The sequence below is a fragment of the Oryzias latipes genome, chromosome 16, assembly GCF_002234675.1.
Source record: "Oryzias latipes chromosome 16, ASM223467v1".
NCBI lineage: Eukaryota > Metazoa > Chordata > Actinopteri > Beloniformes > Adrianichthyidae > Oryzias > Oryzias latipes.
Genome location: NC_019874.2, coordinates 17,777,290 through 17,790,411, shown reverse-complemented (window position 1 = coordinate 17,790,411; position 13,122 = coordinate 17,777,290). Strand labels below are relative to the sequence as shown.

The window sequence follows — 13,122 nt, the reverse complement described above, 5'->3', positions numbered from 1 at the left end:
TCCGATTGCTTTGGGTTTTTATCCGATTGTGTGTGGTTGTCCCATAATTGTTTTTATATGTGGATGACTAAACTGTGTCTGTGACAGAAACTGGTGAAGCGCTGGTCACTCTATAAAAAGCACTGTTCAAATCACTTTATCCATAGTGTAAGTAAACCTTTTCAAAATACGTTTGACAGAAATTACTCTATTAATTCACATTTCTGCCATATTTAATTGACACAATGTCAGTTTTTTTACATGCAAAAGTTTAGCTAAAATTTTAGAATGGTGTCAGTAAAAAAAATAAATGACTAATATGTGGGAAGACGGGCTTGCACTTACAAGACTTCAGCTGTGTCACTATTGTCCACTAGAAGGAGACAAAACAAGGTTGTTGAAGCTACACAAAGCCAGAGTAACAGGTTGTCATTATGGAGCAGAATGTTTTCGCTTTTTTTTTTTAACTTGCAAAAAAAAACAGATCCTAAAACAAAAGCATGTACCGGTAGCTGAAATATAGTCAGTAAGCGCAAACGTCTGCTTCATTATTTTACTTTTTCAAGGGACTTGATACAAATTTGGTTGCAGATGTTTCTGCCAAGGAAATAATTTTTACAGTTTAATGTGTTTAACAACAACTGTGAGAAAGTGGATCAGCCTGACCAAGCATACCTGTGCATTTATTTTGGTTTGACTCTCACTCTTTTGGAATTGAGAGGTACAGAATGAAATCTGATTTACTCCGACACAGGTAATGTGAGTAAAATTAGATTTTTTTAATAGAAAGTGTTGAATTAAGAAGCAGAACTGATCTGAACTTTCCAGATCCAGTCTGATATTTGGGTGATGGTGAAACAACTGGAGCAGAATGGCAGAAAGACTTGAAAAGCAAGGAAATAATAAAAGGAGGAAGTGAAACAAAACTTGAGGATGAAGCTTGACAGTTGTAATTGGAGCAGCAGGGGCTGTTCACCCCCAGTCGGAAATTGGCTCTGCAGATTACAGAGATCTCTGTCCATAAGAACTAAGATTCTGTATGAATCCTTCAGACTATTCACATTAATATTATATAATAGTTTTTAGAATCTTATAGCATTCTTTCATGGATGTTGATTTAGTGCAGTTGTACTACTGTCCAAAAGTTACTTTAAATAATATTGGAAAGCATGTGTTCGCAGTCTACCAAGTAATATCTACCAATGAAATAATGAAGTGATAAAGAAATTTGTTGCATGGCAACGTTGTTGCTATGCTCTTTAAAATGGAGTATATTTTATGAAGGAGAACGTCTGAGTGCGTTTAAAGGGATCAAGCTGGGCGGGGCGCACAAGCTTGAATTACACAATGGCTTAATCTGGCCTCGGGGGGGTTGACATTGCTTTGTCCGACTTCCCTCTGACTCTCCACTTACTTCTCATTCTTCTCTGCCCTTTTCCAACCCGCAGAAAAAGGAGCCATTCTCTCACATGATGTATTTGGTGTATCTGTGACAATGGCTCTTCTTGCTGTGTAATAAGTGTGTAGGTGGGAAATTTAGGTAATCGCAGAAGACGGCGTGAGGGAGTTCCCACAGTTCCGCTGTGAGACACATTCTGTCGACAGACTGCTCCACCTGTGCGCGTGTATTCTTGTCTCTAAAATCCTTCCCCAGGAACACCGGGCGCAACAGAAAAAATGCTCAGCAAACAAAACCAAAGTCAAATATATGGAGGCTTCACAGCTTAGCATGTAATGTTTATTAGAGTAGATTTTTTTCTTAGTGTCCACTTCATAATAGAACAGCAACTCTAGATGTTCAGAGTACATACATCATTTTTGCAAGGTACAAATGACAATAACAGCGTTTTCTTTTCAACTTTTGCAAAGATCAAAAACAGGCCAAACACATCTCCGGTGTTTTCTTTGTCATTATCTATAAAAAAAGGTAAATCTAAAAAACAATTCAAAATAAAAAGTTTTTTAATCAAACTTGTTACTCAAGATCTCTGGAAGAATTCTGCAGATAGGTTACCAAGAAGTCTGTTTTCTTCCCAAGCTGAAACAAAACTCATCGTCAGGACACAACAGGGAAGCTTAACCAAAGACGGAAAACAGGCTCAAGTTAATGAAGCATGAGATGTCACAGTTTTGTAAATGATGTAAAAATCTAACTCTAAGTAACAAATGCTATCATTCAAAGATACTGCTATTTTTTGTTTGTTTGTTTTCCAGTATGACTGTTAAGCAGTGCATTTATATTTGGCATCATGTAAACATCTTAAAGTTTTCTACTAAACTTCTTCATGCACTAAAGCTTTCAGTACAACAACTGTGCTTTGTCAAGTGTACATCAAACACACAGTTTACTGCATCTGAATCGTAGTAAAACAACTCATTCTTACCTTTGTCACACTTACATTTTCACTCTTCACAGAAAAGCTTAAAGAAAAGATTTAGCTCAGTTGGTACCAAATCATTTTTCTCTACTTTAACTAACAAACATGATTACAGTAACATAACTGCTGTAAAAAATGATCTATAAAGCTTTTACAATAAAGATTGTGCAATATAGGATAATAATTGCTATTATTTAGGCTAAGGCCACAGTGAATTTGGTATAAAATACATCTATTTTTATTATCTAAAGATATAAATAACAAATCTAAAAGAATATTACAACAAATGTCTTTGACACAGCAAATTGTCACATGACAATTTGTATTTGTGTGACCCTACAGCAGGGTAAGATCCAAATACTGGCCCCCCAGTTTGGTTATGAAAGTGGGGATGGACATGAAAGGGGTGTCTGTTCCGCTGGAGTGACCAATCGGGCTGCTGCTCAGGAGAGAAACGGACTCTGCAGGAACCTGGTGGGAGGGGATCAGGAAGAGACAGACCAGAGCGTCAAAGCAAAGGTAACGATAAAAACTTCCACCCATTCCAAACTTTGCCCATCACCTCATCCCGTGTGTCACCTAAACTTTTTACCATCCATCTTTTGTACAAATTAACCCCAACAAGTGAAAGTTGGCTTCACCCCCTCTCTTTTAGTTTTGTAGCACTCTAGTGTGCAACTACATTCCAGCAGACATGGGACTATTAACTGACATAAAATCATTCCATGTCAGGATTTGTGTCTCACCAATCATGCAGTAAATTCACTTTTTCCCAAAACATCAATGCTGAAATGACCACTAAAGCTCAAATGCATTTGTCATTCTAAGCTCTCAAGAGTAATTTTAGTAAGAGTGCATTTCACATTCCACGCTGCGCTTTTATTCGAGACAAAGTCAGATTCTAATTGTCGTTTTTCTTTGAAAGTGCTTTTAATGAGACAGTAATGTAGGGTGAATCCCCCCCAAGCCGCTTAAAGGTCCTCAATCAGCCATTTACGATAGCGGTTCAGTCACAAATCTTTTTTTTTTTTTTGGTTGCTAAGGATTTGTTGGCTAGTTTTTGCTTATTGCTCAGCTAGACTAAACTAGTTGTCATGTGGATTCAAAAAGTAAATGTTGCTTCAGCTAATGGTTATCTCTTAAAAATGAGCTAGTTACTGCTATGGGTCTGTTTGCCAAAAATAACTTGTAACCATTTCATTCTGTGTACCTTGTGTCTTTATAGTTGTTGTTCTTCTTTATGAAATTATATTTAAGCTTGATAGTGCTACCATATTTGTACAAATGGACAATAAGTGCATTTCTGGAGGGGGTTTAGTGAACTGTTATTGAGCTCTGTTGTGCATCCACTGGAGATTTTTTAACCCTTGTGCTATCTTAGATGACCCCACCCTTACTTTGACGTGTTATTCCTACCATGACAAAGGTGGATAAAGGTGGAAAGATTTCATGTAATCCATGGACACCAGTGAGGTTCACAAATCATTGAAGAAAAAAGGTTCAGCGCGCTGTCTAGTGGGTCTAGATGACCCAACTCCCAATGTTAAAGTGCCTAGGATAGCACAAGGGTTAAGAGAACAAAAATTCCCCATTGTAGCAGTATTAGAAATACCGTAGTAGAAACTCCTTAAAATGGTTTAAGACAAACCATACAAGTCAACCAAAACCTAACATGTTGTCTATATTGGAGGTACCGGTAAGTGAAGATGAAGAAAAGGAAGGTCATCCCTGCCAGAAATCAGTCAAGCAATAACTAAAACCTCTGTCCAAAATGCATCCCCTCTCCCCTGGATTCTCAGCCAATCCTTACCTGCCACCTGCCTGACATCTCAAATGCACACCCATTCTTTGGGCTGCGTGACAAAAGTCCTGGCTGGGTCGTGAGAGTGCACGGGCCCATGGGCGTGCATGAGTGCATCCTCAGGAGCGTACTGTGGTGTGAGGGAGGGGGAGGAATGACAGTCACTAGGCTGAGACAAATTAAGTCCTTAGATGAAGTCCTAACAGTGACAAGGTAGCAAGAAAATCAGAGTAAGCAGAAGTAATAAGCAAGGCCTGGTGTGAGTTTTTCCTAATGTGGTAAAAGCAGAATGAACAGGTTTTTTTTTTTCTCCAGAGTGTTCTGTCTTCCAGATTTGAATAGTGGAAACAGAGTTCCTGCAGTTCAAGTTGAAGCAAGCAGCAGTTGTGTGACAGGACTGGGAGAGAGGACAAGATAAACTAGTTTGATAGCCTCTGGGCAGCCATTATGAATACCTAACAATACACACCCATAACAGAAAAAAAAGGTCTGAACAGAAAACTAAAGTTGAACAGAAAGATATGTGAAAGTACAAAGCATTTGTGAGTTTAGGTGCTACTTTAAAGTTAGTGAACTGTCTTACCTGGTATCCTTGGACCGCGTTAATGAGGTCTTTGACTCCATTTCCATTATAGGGAAGGCCGGGCATTCTTACCAACCCTCCCGTGGAAGAGAGAGAAGAGGGGGCAGGGAAGAAACCTAAAGTTGTAGGTGAGCCAGGCGGACTGGAAAAAAAAAAATATTGAAAAGCAGAAGGCAAAGACTATTTATCCAGGAAAGTTTTAAAAAGTTGCACATTTCAATAAACAAAGGACATAAAGGGGAAAAAAAGAACCCAAGCAGCTCTGGGTGTTTTCTCTAAATGTATTTCAATGACCTACTAAACAGCAGCAGAGGGCATTTGACCTACTAAAGAGAAACAGAGGTCATTTGATGTTTACCAAGTCCTCTGATAACACAATCTTTAGTTATTAACTAATCTTGTTGCAGGCTTTCTTCTTGGTAAGATACACTTCAACAGAATGCAAAGTCTATTTTGTTTCTACTATGAACAACTTTATTTTTAGGAAACTTATTAATAGAAGCCCCAAAAAAAACCATTTGCTTTCTTTTACCAAAATAGAAAGTCATTGCAAAACAAATGAGGATTTTGTGATTACTGCAGGGAACACAAGCATGGAACAGTGAGTGTTTTTTTTTAGTATTTGTTAATTGTTCAAACATGTATGGTGAAAGAATCTGTGCGGGCAAAGGATTGAATAAATCACTTCCTAAATAAAAAATACTGCAATTTTTGCTTCTGATTTTAACTGTTTGCTAAGGAACACACACTCTGATTCCAAATTCCCAATTTCCTGGCTTAAAGGAAGGGAAACAGTTGCAGGAAAAGCAAAACTAAGAAGGGAATCTCAAACCAAAGTAAAAAGATTTGCAGGTTAAACATGAAAACTTGTCCTTGAACTTCCCAAAGTATCGGCACAGGTATTTGCCCCCTGTTTACCTGGGGTAGTATGCTGTGTAGTTCATGTACAGCTGAGCTGACGAAGGGTAGTAGGCATGTCCAGGTGGGAGCGGGCGGGGTGTGAGCAACACCTGGCCAATAGGAGGGTAAAGAGCAGCAGCCTCTGGCAAGACAGGTGGAACAGGGGTGAAGGAGTAGGATGGAGGAGATAAACCTGAAAGAGTGAGAAAAGAGACAAACCTTTTCATAGTCTTGACGGTTAGGTTGGATATTTGTTTGATTATCAGCACAAAGAAACTTGTAACAACAGATTTAAACCTCCTTATCTGGTACAGGTGAGGATTTGCACCCATAGTAATTAGTTTGGAATGTATTGTCTTTGCAATTTTTCCCAGGTTGGTTCCAAGATGATAGAACTTTTCTGTCAAATATGTACTACTTTCAATTTTCTCAAAATTAGCAGAATGACTTTTCATATTTTCCTGTAAATTCTTTGGAAAAGTATAGAGGCAAAAGATGGGAACTACAAATTGCATTCCCAGAAGTAAAAACTTTTTAAATGCTCTCCAAGTATTTTTTTTTTTTTTTACAGAAAAACAACTTAATTCAGGTGTACTTGTACTTCCTTTTTCGTTGATGTTATAATTTTGTAAAATCAATTTCTAAATTTCTTTTGGACAACAGCCAGTCATTTAAGAAAGAAAGTGATTTTAGTTTAGCATTCTAAATAAGTACACTGCATTTTCAGCTAAACACCAATAGAGCATATTTTGTAACGATGAAGAGCTACGGACACACAGGAATAGCACACATTTACACACCACGCACTGCCCAGCTTTTGCAAGCTCCTGATTGGTGAAGCACAGAAGGTGCACAGACCTGAGCTGCACTAGACTATTGAGCTTAAACCCCATAACTACTGAGATTGATCTGAAAAGATTAGAGATTTGTAAGCACTGTTGTTCCATTGTGCACAAATTGAGAAAGAAAAAATGCATCGCTTACACTCTTCCAACCCTTCCAGATCATTATCAATTGGCCAAGGAATTAGTGATAGTCAATATTTAAGAATAAATAGAGCAAACATGCCACCAAAAAAAAAAAAACTATAGTATTTGTGTAAAACTTGTGAAACAGATGAAAAATGAAAGAAACTAAAAACATGAGGTTTGTCAAGCATGCAGATGAGTGAATCAGTGGCACTAAATTACAAAGAGGAACCACAATGACATCCACATACTTACATCCAGAGTTTCAAACCCCCCCATCAACATCCTCCCACAGTTTTAGATTGGAGAAAAAACCCAGCAACCCTGCTCCCAGGGCCGTAGCCCACCTACCCTGCAGTCCCGAAGCACCCCAGCTCCCAACACTTACGTCTAGACTTACATGGCGGTGGGCTGAGCCCTGTCCCACTCCTGCTCCTAGAATGTGTTTGTGTATGCATGTGTGACAGAGAGCATCCCATCAGAACCAAGCCCATCTCCTCGGCACTGCAGGGAAACACCTCCACATAGCGACTGTTAGCCCCCCGCTGGCTGGGCATGACATGCTTGTGAAGCTGCTGTGAGGCTTGTAGTGCACACTCCGGTGAAGACATTTGGATGAAGCAATCGCCCGAGGGTCGACCCTGGAAGCCCAAATCACAGAGGTTTTGCTTCATGTCAGAAAGAGTCGAGAGTCAGTTAGTGGGGAAGTGAGGTTAGTGCATGTACCTGCTGGTTGAGCACCATGTGCACACCATGTGGTCTGATATCGTGTGTAAACTCGCCCAGGAAGGCAAGGATGTCCTCGATGCTTGCCGTATAAGGAAGCCCTCTCAGCCGTAGGCAATCCCTGACACATCCAGGGGGCGGCAGGAGAGATACACTGGGCAGCATGGACAACAGCGGTGCTGGGGCCACAGGGATTAGAGGTGTCGAAGAGTATCTGTTTAACACCTAAATGACACGCAATTTCTAATTACTCCAAAGTTTCTCAAGAACTCGTTTAATTTCTGTTCAAAGTAAAAAAAAAAAAAAAGATAAAATTGCACATTCAAATAGCATAAACAAACATCCTGTTAATAATTCTGATTCCCATATGTCTAAATGCCTCTCTTTAAGAGACTGTCAATGTTGTACAAAGCCAAGCCCACGTCGTCCTTAAATGTGTTGCAATGGCAAGCAGGAGCTGGCTCATAGCCAACAGGACTTCATGTGTTTGCATTTCTAAAGAGGACCAATAACAGTCATTCTGGGTCATATAAAAAGCTTCAAGAAAGGATCACACCTAATATATATATATATTAGATCTATCTATCTATCTATCTATCTATCTATCAAAATTAATTCACACGAGTTTCTCTCACAAGTATGGGAGGAGCACTACAGGCTGAGGACCAACATGCAAAAAAAGGGTCTGTTTTTTCAAAATCTGAACACCAAAAATGGTGGAAAATATAATATGATTTCTCATGTTGTCGCAATTTCTTTCAGCCATGACATACAAACAAAATAGTGTGTGTTCACTGGAGTGAAAAGGGAATGTAAAAAACAAGCTAAATATAATATGTATAATGTTGTTTTTTCAGCATTAAAAAATACACGTCCACATACCTGTTGCACCTCTGCTGCTGTACTTTTAAACAACTCTATGTATCGCTTCCCCAGGATTTCCTTGTGTTTTCTGAGAGCACACAGGGCATGCTCCTCACAAGAAAACAAAACAAAAGCATCTCCAGTGGGACGTCCATCTGGGTAGCGGACAAATAGGATGCCGTCTTTTCCTCCGCTAACCGGACATGTCTCGTTCAGCCCGTCCTTAGGCGAGAAGAATGCAAGCACCTGCTCGTAGGTGGCAGTAAAAGGAAGTCCTCGCATCCTCACTATGATCTGGTCCTCACGTGATAAGAACATCGCCACCTCATTAGTTGTACCTTTAAAAACACAAAGACAGATCTTTCTTGACATAAAAATAGGTTGAGCAAAGATTGATTTTAGAGCATTTAGGAATAACTAATTAACCGAGCCAAGCCTTTCAATCTTGTAATAGTAAAGACTAGGTCATCTCTTTTTTTGGTCTAGCAATATGAAATTTGTCATTTATTATAACTGCTCTTGTAAAAAAGCACTGTCATTTACTTCCATGTTAACAAAAGTATATCATATCGCTAAACTGTAGTGGACACTTATTGTACAAGTTATAATTTTGTTCCAATTTATAATAGTTTATAATTTCCGAACTGAAAAGTGGGGAGACTTTAAAACATGTTTAGAATTTATTAAACCCCAGATATTGAAAATATGAAATTATGAGGATTTTCTAATGTTTCAGAATCCTTCAAAGCAACAGCAGCCAATATGTTAAGAAAACAAATATATGTATGAAAAAAGTCTCACCTCCAGCTATTTTCAGGAAGTCTTCTCCAGTTGCTTTGTAAACCTGGTGTTAAAAGACAAATAGTTTCTTTTAGAACACTGCTTGTGTTCTAGGAAAAACCTCTTACTATTTTTAAGGACCGCGCTGTGTCTCAATAGGTTACCTCAATATAACGGTTGCCCATATGGTGTTTGTGCCGCTGAAGTGCCAAATCTCTGTGTTCTTCACTGACAAAACGAACAAGTGCTTCTCCATTCCTCCTCCCCTGAGCATTGAGACAGAGTGCAGCCCCTCCCCTATAAGAAACAACAACAGTCAACCAATTCTTCAATTTGTGGCAATTGATAAACAACCGTAGCATTTAGGTGAGTCTGCAACAAACTTGGCGATGTTGAGGCCCCTGAAGAATCGAGCAATGTCTTGATCGGAGGACTGCCATGGCAACCCTCTGGCTCTGATCACTGTGTTGTCGCACACTTTCTCCTTCTTGCTGCTGCACACACACAAACATAGTCAAAGCAAGCAGCCCAAATGGATTCTCTGAATTAATTTCAGAGGCAGAGGACAGAAAAATGAATGTCATCTTGACCCTCACTCACCAAGTGCCACTCTCAAACTTCTCGTTAACCCTCTCCGGGTTTGAAAACGCATTGCCTGTAACAGGAAAGCAAGGAAAAAGTTTGTCAAAAACTGTTTTTTTAAAGCTGGAAATGTTAAAACAAAATCAGGTGCTTTCATAAACATTATATATTATTATATTCGAGGTGTGCTTTAACAAAGCATTCTTTTTCAGTTTCTTTCTGACACACAAAAAGTGCCACTCCGATCCTCTTTTGATCTATTTTGTCACACCTACAAGCTTTTTCCAACGGCATTTTTGCGTCTCTTCCTGATTCACAACAATTTGAATAAAGAAATACTCAGAAATGCAATTTTAAGCTCATATGTCCTGCATCATGAGAAAAGTCCTACAAGAACATTTAAAAACACCAAAAACACAATTTTCATCAGAGCCTTTAAACTGCTAACATTTATATATTAAGTTATATTTCTTTGAAAAATTGTCACTTAAAAATACCATAATTTGTATTAAAAAAAAGAAAAACTGGAATTACTGTACTGAAAAACTAACTGAAATTCTAAGAAATCCTCTACTGCTGCTTAAATTCCATAAACTCGCAGCAACTGTTCCATAAAATGTCAAAATAAAAGTAGTTTTTTTTTCCCTGGGACTCACAGGAATGCTCAGAAAGCAGTGCAAGAACAATGCTGGCCATAAGCTGGACTTGCTGTACAGGCACAATGGTCCCTGGATCTTGAGTGCCTAAGGGTTCCCATTCAGGGGGGGATTCAACTGGTATTCCTAGAGCTGATGAGGAGACAGTTAAGGACTAAACACAAAGATTTAGAGAGCACTGTTACTTATTTAAAGACTTTTTTTTTAATTCAAAACTGTTCTAAAGCACTGGCATGTCCATTTTACTGTACTAGAGGGTGTGTGGGGATTGTCCTGTTGACTAACCACACACTCTCTCAATAAAAGCCAGTAAAGTGTTGCCATTCTTTCCTTATTTGCATTTCAAAACCTCTTGCCCTGGAGCCAACACCCCTGCTTGTAAACATGCCATGTGTTGGTTTTGAGGGAAAACTAGAGCAAAAAAGCAACAGCTAAAGTTTTAAAAGAAATATACAGTTTTTCACATGTGGAAGGATACATTCAGCCATGCTGCCCACATTCGAAGCCTTGAGGTCAGATGAAGGAAAGTGTTTTTTGAACTCTTTTCGAAGGTCGAAGAAGGAGTAGAAGCAGTCAGGGACCAGGATGTTCTACAGAGGGATGACATTAAACCAGGGGGTGTCAAACTCATTTTCACCAAGGGCCACATCACCATTGTGGTTGTCTTCAAAGGACCAAATATAACTTATACATGTAACTAAATGTAATGAAAAATAATGTAACAATTCCTTAATGTTAAAAAACTCATTTATCTATTATAACTGTTTAAAGTGACAATTACAGTTGCATAGAAAACACATGTTTGCTTGTTACTCCAGCATAAATCCTTTTAAATTTTGTCCGCTTGTTAAAACCGACTATCAAACTGTCAAAATGAATAAAGAAAAATAACATAAAAGTGAGCTAGAAAGAACGTGTATTACATGTGTAACGTTTTACAAAAACGCATCCATCTGATGGTTTGACGACAACAATTTGTCTGCATATAGACCTGCAAACATTGAATAATTACAACAGCAGCTTCACATAAATAATATGTAATTAACTAAAAAAAAAATTTATTTTAAGAAATTTAAAACTTTTACGCTCTCGCGGGCCTCATAAACTGACATGGCGGGCCACATTTGGCCCCCGGGCCTTGAGTGTGACACATGTGCATTAAACAAACGGATGTGAACAAGTAGCCCATCAGCAGCAGCTATTTAATTACTCCCACCCCACTCAGGTTCACTCAGATCGGCAGGTGCCGTGGGAAAATGTCATAAGTCCTGTAGCACGTGCACAGGTGTGGTATGGTCGTAGGTGTGTATTAATGGTCGAGTCTGCATGAAAGCCTCTGTTTTGTAAGTCAGCTTTTGCTGTAACATTTAATTTTGCAGGCGGCAAAGAGAAAAGTGAAGATCCACCCTGGCTGCGAGGTGTTTACTCAAACCCAGTTTGCTCACCTTGCTTGCCGCCTCTGGGTGAATCACTTGACGGATATGGAGCTGCCCGTCTGTACACAAACACCATGACGTGCCTGCGCCCGCATTGTTCACCTCATTCTTCAGCTGAAGATCAAACTTAAAAACAACAGCATAATTTAGGAGAAAGTAAGAACATTATCTTGTACAGATTACCCTAAATTAGACTGATAGGTTTTTTATATTTGTAGGAAAATTAGACTTTACCATGCTTAACGCTGTGTCAATACTTGTAACTGTAAATATGCAATCCCCTCCAGACCCTTTCTCAGTTTCCTTGTTGTCCACCACATCCTCCTTCACATTTTCTTCTGTAAAGTCTGAGAGGTCAGGCTTGATGAGGAGCTCATTCACCCTGCCCAACTGGTTCAGGCAGAACAAAACAACAACCACAAAAAAGTCAGACTTATAGCACTTTCAAACTGAATGTAAAGTGTTACTTAAAATCCAAAAATTAAAAATCTTAAATTACATATTAGTATACATATTATTATAAATGGATACATCTCTATCACAAATATCTTACATGAAAAAATGTATCATCTAATCTAGTTCTCATTTTACTTATAGAATACCATAACTGATGTGCAACAACAATAATGGCAAAAAGACTAAATTTACTGTTTCAATTACAAGTTAGCCGTAATTTGAGCATTTTAGTTCACCACTACACTCCATTCTAAATGACACAATTCCCAAAATGCGTTTCTCTGTTTTCTTTGTTACCGTTTTGTTCTTTAAATCTACCAGCTGCCAAACCAACTGCACCAGCTCCTTCTCGTCAGATCCCAGCAGCTCTCCGCATGCGCCAGCTGTGGTGGTGAAAAACACCACCAGGTAGTCTACCTGTCCCGTCATCTGAACACAACTTTAAAAAAAAGGATAATACTACACAAACTACAACTACAACACCTAAGGTTACGTAAATGACCAAAGCAGCGGGATGCAGGTGCTGAATGCCCCTCTACTGTGAGACCAAGAATGAACTCCGTAAATCCAGGTTTTCTTTGTCGCGGGATTACTTTTGCATGAAACCGCCTGCAGTCACCATCACGGAATAATGGCTGAACGCTCCCCGTTTTGTAGTGAGTCTACCTGTGGGACCACGTGACTTTATACCTGACCCCTCCTTCTTTCAGGTGGTTCAGCGATTAGGACGTGGCAGTGTATTGCAAACATGAAATACTTCACATTTGCGTTAACGGGGTACTTTAATATACAAGATTGATATTTTGCTTACAGATCTGTACGGGTTTTGCATTAACAATACTACCACTAATAAAAAATACATATTACGGATGAAATAAATGTCATGTTTTTTTTTTTTTTTTTTTTTTTTTTTTTTTTTTTTTTAATAAATGTCATGTTTACAACCCTAAAACACACCACCACCCCCACTAAGAAAACCAATCATTTAACACAGATAAAGTACAGATATTTTT

The 13,122-nt window shown here is 38.8% G+C and overlaps 1 protein-coding gene across 4 annotated transcripts; it reads right to left on the bottom strand.

Moving 5' to 3' along the window:
* Positions 1 to 1,689: 1,689 nt before the first annotated feature.
* On the bottom strand, positions 1,690 to 12,749 carry esrp1 (epithelial splicing regulatory protein 1). Of its 4 annotated transcripts, XM_023963997.1 has the most exons (16): positions 12,407 to 12,749; positions 11,888 to 12,043; positions 11,663 to 11,779; positions 10,696 to 10,807; positions 10,218 to 10,349; positions 9,580 to 9,634; positions 9,363 to 9,473; positions 9,144 to 9,276; positions 9,001 to 9,043; positions 8,218 to 8,537; positions 7,336 to 7,560; positions 6,998 to 7,250; positions 5,660 to 5,834; positions 4,742 to 4,883; positions 4,168 to 4,288; positions 1,690 to 2,828 (listed from the first exon to the last, which is right to left on the bottom strand). In XM_023963997.1, the coding sequence occupies exons 1-15, from the start codon at positions 12,536 to 12,538 to the stop codon at positions 4,187 to 4,189; spliced, it is 2,208 nt and encodes a 735-aa protein (XP_023819765.1). In that variant the 5' UTR covers positions 12,539 to 12,749; the 3' UTR covers positions 1,690 to 2,828; positions 4,168 to 4,186. The 4 variants fall into 4 exon arrangements, with proteins under 4 accessions (XP_023819765.1, XP_023819761.1, XP_023819764.1 ...); XM_023963993.1 differs by lacking the exon at positions 4,168 to 4,288; XM_023963996.1 differs by lacking the exon at positions 4,168 to 4,288 and having other exon boundaries at positions 7,010 to 7,250.
* Positions 12,750 to 13,122: the final 373 nt, after the last annotated feature.

Coding starts and splice junctions, on each gene's coding strand:
- esrp1 (XM_023963993.1), bottom strand. CDS start 12,538: ATGACGGGACAGGTAGACTACCTGGTGGTGTTTTTCACCACCACAGCT. Junction 10,808..11,662: donor ACCCAGAGGCGGCAAGCAAG/GTGAGCAAACTG, acceptor ATCCCTCTGTAG/AACATCCTGGTCCCTGACTG. Junction 7,561..8,217: donor CAGCAGCAGAGGTGCAACAG/GTATGTGGACGT, acceptor CGTGTCATTTAG/GTGTTAAACAGATACTCTTC.